Source organism: Babylonia areolata, chromosome 1 (genome assembly GCF_041734735.1).
Source record: "Babylonia areolata isolate BAREFJ2019XMU chromosome 1, ASM4173473v1, whole genome shotgun sequence".
NCBI classification, from domain to species: domain Eukaryota; kingdom Metazoa; phylum Mollusca; class Gastropoda; order Neogastropoda; family Buccinidae; genus Babylonia; species Babylonia areolata.
Window position 1 is genome coordinate 71,300,430 of NC_134876.1, and position 8,788 is coordinate 71,309,217.

At 41.8% G+C, this 8,788-nt stretch overlaps 1 protein-coding gene across 4 annotated transcripts in view; it reads right to left on the reverse strand.

The window, feature by feature from the left end:
- Nucleotides 1-8,788, reverse strand: part of LOC143286815 (uncharacterized) — a 192,357-nt gene that overhangs the window by 111,717 nt on the left and 71,852 nt on the right. For all 4 annotated transcript variants that reach the window (XM_076594631.1, XM_076594649.1, XM_076594623.1 and 1 more), the window contains exons 8-15: nucleotides 8,778-8,788; nucleotides 6,557-6,874; nucleotides 5,571-5,704; nucleotides 4,373-4,506; nucleotides 3,641-3,820; nucleotides 2,369-2,625; nucleotides 1,149-1,291; nucleotides 90-202 (exon numbers count right to left, since the gene is read on the reverse strand). The exon at nucleotides 8,778-8,788 is cut by the window's right edge and continues 210 nt beyond it. In XM_076594631.1, the coding sequence (XP_076450746.1) occupies nucleotides 90-202; nucleotides 1,149-1,291; nucleotides 2,369-2,625; nucleotides 3,641-3,820; nucleotides 4,373-4,506; nucleotides 5,571-5,704; nucleotides 6,557-6,874; nucleotides 8,778-8,788 (1,290 nt within the window). The remainder of the gene's footprint in view (nucleotides 1-89; nucleotides 203-1,148; nucleotides 1,292-2,368; nucleotides 2,626-3,640; nucleotides 3,821-4,372; nucleotides 4,507-5,570; nucleotides 5,705-6,556; nucleotides 6,875-8,777) is intronic.

Below are 8,788 nucleotides of genomic sequence, written 5' to 3' on the forward strand. Positions count from 1 at the left end.
GAAGGGTTAAAATTGCTCAGGAACTCAGGGCTCAAAGGGTTAAACTTGCCCAATGTGGGCATAATCAATTTTTTTCATTAGTGTCTTACCATATCAGCATTGCCATTGGTGGGCATGTCCATGAAGGCAGTGACTATCTGCGGAGCGTAGTTAGTGCTGTAGTACACCAGCTGTCCCATTGGTGACTCCCTGGAGTAGGTTGCTGCACATCATAAACATGCATATAATATGTATATACATCTCATGATCCATGCTGCTCCCTCATTTGTTTTCTGTCACAGTGGGTTCTCCCTGCTCTGCTATTGTTATCAATACATATATTTATATATATTTATATTTGTATATAATCTTTTTTTTCATTCAACTGTTTATTTATCCTACATAGACAAGAAAATTAACCTTTACATTGGGTCTTGTATTGTATGTTTATGTTAACTTTGGGTCTTTTTTGTGTATGTTCATGTGTGTAAGTTTGTGCTGAAGTCTGGCAGCACTTTAAGCCTATTATCTGATATATCTTATAATGTGAGCACAGTTTACTATAGAAGCCATGCAACATTTCTTTCTTTTTTTCTGTGTCATGCTATCTATCTGCTCTGTGATTTGAGAGATCTCAATGTGTGTATCAGTATATTTGATGACAGAGCATAATGTGATGCTCTGATGAAACAGAAGTGCTTAAATTCTAGGTTTGTGTGAGGGGGTGGTGGTGTGTGTGTGTGTCTGTCTGTCTGTCTGTCTGTCTGTCTGTCTCTGTCTGTCTGTCTGTGTGCATGCATTCATTTGTGTGCATGCACATGAATATATGAACTTGCACAGTCGTGAGCTCCTTCTAATCACTGTGTCATCAGCATTGTTGTTAGTGCCATACACATTCATTCTCCATATAACTACTGCTGCCACTGGGTCAATGAACACAAGATAATGTAAACAGCAAGTGTCACTGTTTTAATGTTCATATTGTATAATCAAGCCATAATTAAGCGTTAATAAACATCACCATCACCACCGGATGCTTGTGTGCCTCTCATGCATCAAGATATTGCAACCAGCAAGTGTCATTGATTCAGTACATTGTATAATAAAGCAGTAATAAACAGCATCATCATCACCAGAAGCTGTATGCCTGCCAGGCATCAAGGACTCACCTTGCATGGTGTCCATCTGCTCATACAGCCCTTTCATCATGGAGGCAGCCATGTGGACGTAGGGCCCAAGATTCTTCTGCATCCACTGAGCGCTCTCACTGTCGTTCATCAGTCTACCCGCCGCTCCAAACAGGCTGACCACACTGCAAGGTGAAGGTCAAAGGTTAAAAGTCCCATAGCCTTTTATGGCAATAGGGACAGTGAATTCATATCCACAGTGTCCAGGCCTTGGCACAGGAAGGTGGGGCCCGATCCTCTCCTTCTATATTTCCCAACTGAAATCAGGTACCCATTCACACCAGGTACCCATTCACACCATTCACACCAGGTACCCATTCACACCACTCACACCAGGTACCCATTCACACCAGGTACCCATTCACACCACTCACACCAGGTGCCCATTCACACCAGGTACCCATTCACACCAGGTGCCTATTCACACCAGGTACCCATTCACACCAAGCACCCATTCACACCATTCACAGCAGGTACCCATCCACAGCAGGTACCCATTCACACCAGGTACCCATTCACACCAGGTACCCATTCACACCACTCACACCAGGTACTCATTCACACCAGGTACCCATTCAGGAAAAAAACTGGAGTAAAGTGCCTTTCCTAAGGACACAACACCGGTCCAAAACAGAACATCGAACCCCTGATCACTGGTGAACACTGGATCAGAAGTCCAACACCAAACTGATTCTGTCGTGGCACCTCTGTGACAAAACATATTCCAGTCCAAACCATTACAGATGTCTCCTCAGTGAAGACAGTACACCAACTGAGTGTGACACAATCATTCGTACCCAGTTCCCGAAATTCATTTATTTCTTCCATCTCTTCAATGAACAGGTTAGGTTCTTGGTTAATCAATTCAAGCAGTGTTGTCATTCTCAAGTTTTCATTTGGAACTTTCACTCTGTTGAGTAACAGTACAGCAGAGAAGAAAAACTAGTTAGACTAATCAACTCTTCCATCATGAGTTTAATTATGTATTGTTGAAACGGAATGTGATCATCAAAAAAAGAAACATACCTCTTACGACACTCCTACCCCTTCCAGACACATATGCATGCACATACACACACCACACCACTTACATACACACACATATGCTACAAAATGCATTCATCAACACACATTCACACACATACACCCCAACAAACACAAACACATACACACACACACACACACACACACACACAACAAACCTTGAACCAACGTAGTTCACGTTCAGCATGTCCACAACGGGTTCCCATTCCCGGGAACTGCTGCCGCCCATAAGTTCCCACAGGTCGTCTCTGATGGAAAACAGCTCCGCCCATGAATTCAGCGTGGTGTTGGCCACCCGCTCCAGATTGCGCATCATCAGCAGACTCTCTTTGTACACAGCCACGATGCTCACTGGTCCTGTGGCTGTCAGGTTGCCACTGAACGCAGACGCCAGGTTCGCAATTGTCCGGTCCAGCTGAAGTTCAAGGAAACAAATGAAAACAAAATCATCATACTGTTATCTTATTGTATTGTAGTAGTAGTAGTATCATATGTATTATCATTATTATTATTTTATTGATTTGATTTATTAATAATAGGCTTCTACTACTACTGCTAATGATAATAATAACAGCAATAATGATAATTATAATAATCATGGTGATTATGATAATCAAAATAATCAAAATAATTATAATTATCATGTGAGTTCATACAGCACCTATTCTCTCAAAACTGGGCCTTTGGTACTTTACAAAAATGGCCAGGCCTAAAAAGAAACACAAACACATACACAAAGTGTTGCAGAGGTTAAAATAAATGAAAAAATAAATAGATAAATAAAATAAATAAATAAATAAAATGATGAGATGCAAAGCTGAAAAAAACCTGATCAATCCCAAACTTACAGGCATTCAAATTAGTTTGTTATCCTTCTCTAGATGAACTACTAAGATCTGATAATGATCTTTACACTGCATCTGTAAATAATTATAATTCGATCATGCTTCTTTCTTTAATAATCTGCAAATGAATCAAAGAGATACAAATTCTCCATTTCAGATCTAATCTTTTAAAGTCCATTCCCCTGTTTCTTTTTAAGTTTCAAACTAGATTTTTAAAAACTTAAATGTAAACTTACAAGGTGTGTGCATTCACACACACACACACACACACACACACACACACACACACACAATTCACAACTCTGAAAATAATAGTCATGGCGACATCACACCCGTTCAGGAACAGATGTCCATATTGTCCCAGACTTTCTCTTTAAGTATATACACAAAGGCGGTTTAGATGTGTGTATTTGACTTTTTAAAAATTACAAGTCACAAATCAGATGCTGTTGGGATTTGCAGTCATCCACACACGCACACTTTGAATACATTATGACACACAGATGACAGAGACAGAGGCAAACGGAAAAGCAAAAAACGGGAGACGGAAAGCAATATTATGCAGATGAAGAAAGCAGCACTCACAGAAGCGGTGATGTTGTGGATGTCGAACTGCCCCAGCAGGTCAGTGATGCTCTCTGACACCTGCCCATAGCACAGCGTGGCGTTCAGGGAGCTGGCTGGGCTCAGTCCCACATCGCTACCAATGGCCTGCATGACGTCAGAGCAGATGGCTGGGTAGTTCCATCCATCAGCAAGCAACCTCTGAAATTTTTTTTTTAATTAAAAAATACGCAATGTCATGCAGACATGGAAACACACACACACACACACACACACACACACACACAAACGCATGCACGCATACCACACACACACACACTCTCTCTCTCTCTCTCTGTGACAAAAACCATCAAGACTAACATGATTAGCAAATGCTTTTATGACAGCACTCCATCTCCATCACACAAAACGTATAAGTATACTACAGCAGCTGCTGCAAGATATCACTAACACGGCAGCCAATACATGTAAGGACTCATGCTTTATTTCATCCACATCAATATGTCAGTAAGCTTAATTATATTTTCAGTAAAGGTTAAAAATCAATTGATTAAAAGAAAACCTTAAAAAATTCAAATACACAGCTAAGTAGCCTTTTGAGCACAGCTTTATGAAGACCGTCAGGTTATGGTTGCTCTTCTGCTTATTTTTGGCTTCATGTTTATCCGATTAAAGATTCATTATATTATACTTTTGGGCGAAAAACAACAACAATAAAGCAAAATAAATCAAATTAAAGGTGGCAGCACTCACGGCCATAACGTCAGGTTTGGTGACAGCCTTAAGCACGGCGAACGTAACATTGGGACCTGTGCTAAACAGCTGTTGCAGGGCAGTTCTCAGTTGTCCTTTATCCGACATCAGCTCCACCAGGTTATCACGGGCATCTGGAAAACACCAATCCACTCTCAGAAGACAAGATAAATCACCTAACAGAGTTGAGTCAAACAACCTGGACTGAGTTGCATCAGCAAACTTAGCAGTGCTAAAGTTTTGAACAGATGTATTTTCCTCAAGAATGTCTCTAAGTCTATGGGAACAGCATGTAATTTGGAACGTTCCGCATCAACACTAAATAAACTTAGTGATGCTATGATTGTCCATGCAACCCTGTTGTCTTTCTCCCTCAAGGTCATGCTTTGTGGTTTGTCTTGTGGTCCGTTTTCACAGCAGTGGTGAACCTGTGGTTTGAGGCTGCTGTGTTCAGATGGAGGAAAGTCCGAGATTATGAATGAAGGAAAGGAGGGGGAAATGAAGGACATAGCCTATACAGGTAGTGTTGGTTGACTGGTCCTAACTTCATTTATTTGTTCATCCATTTTGTTTTTTCAGTATAAGTCAAGCATAGAATACCATAGCTTATCATGTAGTGACCTTGACCTGGTGAAGAATACACACTTGATACTACATGATTCAATGCAAAGTAATACAATACGATACAATGCAATGCAAAACAATACATGATCCAGGAGTGTATGGAATGGTACAGTACGATACAATATAACACAACACAACACAAGAATCACACAGCTGGCCGCTAAGAGTGGCAGAAAAGGAGAACAACAACAATGAAAAACATGTCGCAAACACTATCAATCTGAACTAATAATTCACACACACACACACGTTTTTGAAATAGTTCAGAGTTCAATTTGGAGCCAAACTGGCTCTTTGTTGTAAATCTACTGGTTGACTAGTTAGTTTATCTTATTCCGTTTATATTCTTTTTTTCTTCTTTTTTTTTAATGCTAACTGAGGAGAGAGAAACATGGAAAGCAGTGATGATTTAAGGCATGGGTGGGGTGGGGGAGATGTTGGATTTTCACCTAAAATCACAAATGTGGACAGACGTTAAGCAAAAGAACAAACGAACACACACTAAAACGGACCATGACACAGGAATATCATACAGGAAAGGGAAGGAATATCCACGGAGCGCTCTCTTTCTTACCCATCAGCTCGTGCATCATGAGGTTGAGGGAGTGGAGCAGGTCAGTGGCCACAGGCAGGTAGGGCGCCACGCTTGTCCACAGCTCTGTGGGCTCCAGGGCCTCCTGCAACTCCTCCAGTGCCAGCCGCACCGCCCTGCCAGGTCACCGTGACACAGCACACACACACACACATACACACTATTCATAAACGGTTTCTAGATAATCTGAGCCGTTTATTCGGCCAAAGCCAGCCTGATAAATTTCACTATTGCTCCAACGTTTTGCACTGAAGATGATAAAAAAAAAATGAAGATAAGAAAATTTGTACTCTTTTTGCCATGTATTCTAATAGCAATCATCAACAACAATAAAACCATAACATTCCACAAGCCACTGCCACATTCATAAACGGTTTCTAGATAATCTGAGCAATGTGCCGTTTATTCGGCCAAAGCCAGCCTGATAAATTTCACTATTGCTCCAACGTTTTGCACTGAAGATGATTAAAAAAAAATGAAGATAAAAAAATTTGTACTCTTTTGCCATGTATTCTAATAGCAATCATCAACAACAACAAAACCATAACATTCCACAAGCCACTGCCACATGTCCACCACCATCCACAAAACACACCCATGTCTGGTTATTGACGTTGGAGTCAACGGAATTAGAGTTGAATAATCCTATATACATACAGACACAGACACAGACACAGACAGAGTTGAATCATCACATTCATTCATATGACAATCAAACAACAACGACAAAGGCAGCAGCCGCAGAAATAGCAACCAATAATAACAACAACAACAACAACAACAACAAAAGTAACGACCAGCAACAACAACAAAAGCAACAGCAGCAGATATATAAAACAAACAATATCAAAAACCAACAACAATAACAACACATTCCAAAAGCCCACACCACGTGTCCACCAACACCAACTACCCCCCAAAAAAGGAACACACACACACACACACACACACACACACACACAACTCACGTCTGGTTGTCGCCGCCAGAGTGCATCAGGAGGTCCAGGAGGCGCGGCCAGGCCACCTTGCTCAGTGAGTCCAGCAGGACCTTCAGCTCGGGGTCAAGGCCGTCAAACACCTCGTCAACATTCCTGATCACAGCCACCACCTTCTGCATGATCAGCTGGCTGGAGTTCCTGTCGCCCGGGGCGGCCTGACCCTGCCCCACTATCATGTTAGTGAACTCGGAGGCGAGGAGAGCAACGTCCTTCAGGGACGCCCACAGGCTGTTGTTGGGGAACGTCTCCGACACCAGAGGGTCCACTGAGGCGATCAGGTCCTCCAGGCTGCACACAAAGGGTGAATCAGATTAGGGCACAAGGTAAATTAAGGTAAGGTAAGGGTGTAAGACCCCCTTTGCAGAGCCCCCGGACCTTTGACACACACAACTGCCAGACCTGGAGGAATAATCATTATGGTCAAGAGTTTGTTCCTTTTGTGCGGTGTCCCAATGACCCTTCTGAGACTTGAGGGAGAAGAAGAGACAGAATGATGGAAAACGAAGAAGAAACAGGAGAAGGAGGGGGAGAGGATGAGGGGAGGAGAAGGAGGAGTAGAAGAAGAAAAAAAAAGAAGGATGTGATGGAGTGAGAAGGGTGAGGCGCAGCGTGCCTGCTGGAATGAGCTTACTCAGTTACCCTGCGGCTACTGGAAGGACTGGATGGGGGAGGTTATGGAGGGGTAGAAGGTAGGAGTGTCGTGTGTGTGTGTGTGTGTGTGTGTGTGTGTGTGTGTGTGTGTGTGAATTGGGTGTTGGGTGGGTTAGGAGGAGTCACAGAACTCATACTCAGATTCTCTCTCTCTCTCTCTCTCTCTCTCTCTCTCTCTCTCTCTCTCTCACACACACACACACACACACATACCCACATACATACATACATACATACATACATACATATGCGACACGCACGCAAGCAAGCGCAAGGGCAGATTACGACAACGATAAAGATTTTGTTTTGTGAGGAAAATGAAATAAGGACATATGCTTCCTTATATACAGCCCTCAGGGCAAAACAGAATATCTAACTCAATGGGCGGTGGAGGGGTGAGAGACAGGCAGACAGACAAAGGAGAGACACAGACAGAGAGAGAAAGCAAGAAAGAGAGAGAGAGAGAGAGAGAGAGAGAGAGAGAGAGACACGAACACATGGACATGGACGTTGGTTTTTTGCCATTGACAATACTATCCTTTGGCAAGGGGGACAATGTATGAACAAAAGAATAACGACGGTTTACAGAGACAAACGACAAACAACAACAACAACAACAACAAAATCATGAAATGCAACATATTGTTAAGATTAAAAAGGAAAATAAATGCTCAACCATCCAACTTTCTATAAAGTCATTCAGAAATATACACTGTGGATCTAGCATCAGGGTTACAGTGTTTTTTCGATAACTATAAGGCTTCCAAAGATAATTTCTTTTTCTGACAATCCCAAGCTAGGGCAATAAATTTCGCTAGTGGTCTTATTCTTACTTCATCATCTATCAAAAGCGTACTGGTAAGGTTCATGTTCTCTAAGTTTTCACCACTGAAAATTAAGCATTTCTTTCGAATTTATTCATAATACTTACACATAAACAGAAAATGAGTTTCACCTTCTTCAAGTAAAGCACCACACATAAGAGAGAGAGAGGGAGAGAGAGAGAGACAGTACAGTTACAGACTTGGAGACAAAGAAGAACTATCTAGAAAGAACGAAAAAAGAATCCACAAATAAAGGATCCAGGAGGAACGGAGCAAGAAGATTAACAATATGAACAAACAATGTGGGGGCAAAAATATATTTTCTAACACACACACACACACACACACACTGCATGGGTGGAGTGGGAAAGATAATGGATTTTCGTCTAAAATCACAAATGTAGATAGACGTTAAGCAAAGGAACGAATGAACACACACACACACACACACACACACATACACACACACACACACACACACACACACACACACACACACAGCGAGAGACAGAGAGACAAAGAAACAGAGACAGAGAGAGGCCAACATACAGCAACAACAACAACAACAAACAAATAAGAAATCCACCACCACAACAAAAAAACAACACCAGACACAACGAAAAACACACCAAAACAACAACAAACATCAAAGAAAACAAAACCAAAACCAAAACCAAAACGACAACAACAAAAAGAACCACTCCAAACAAACTGACGGCTGAATGAC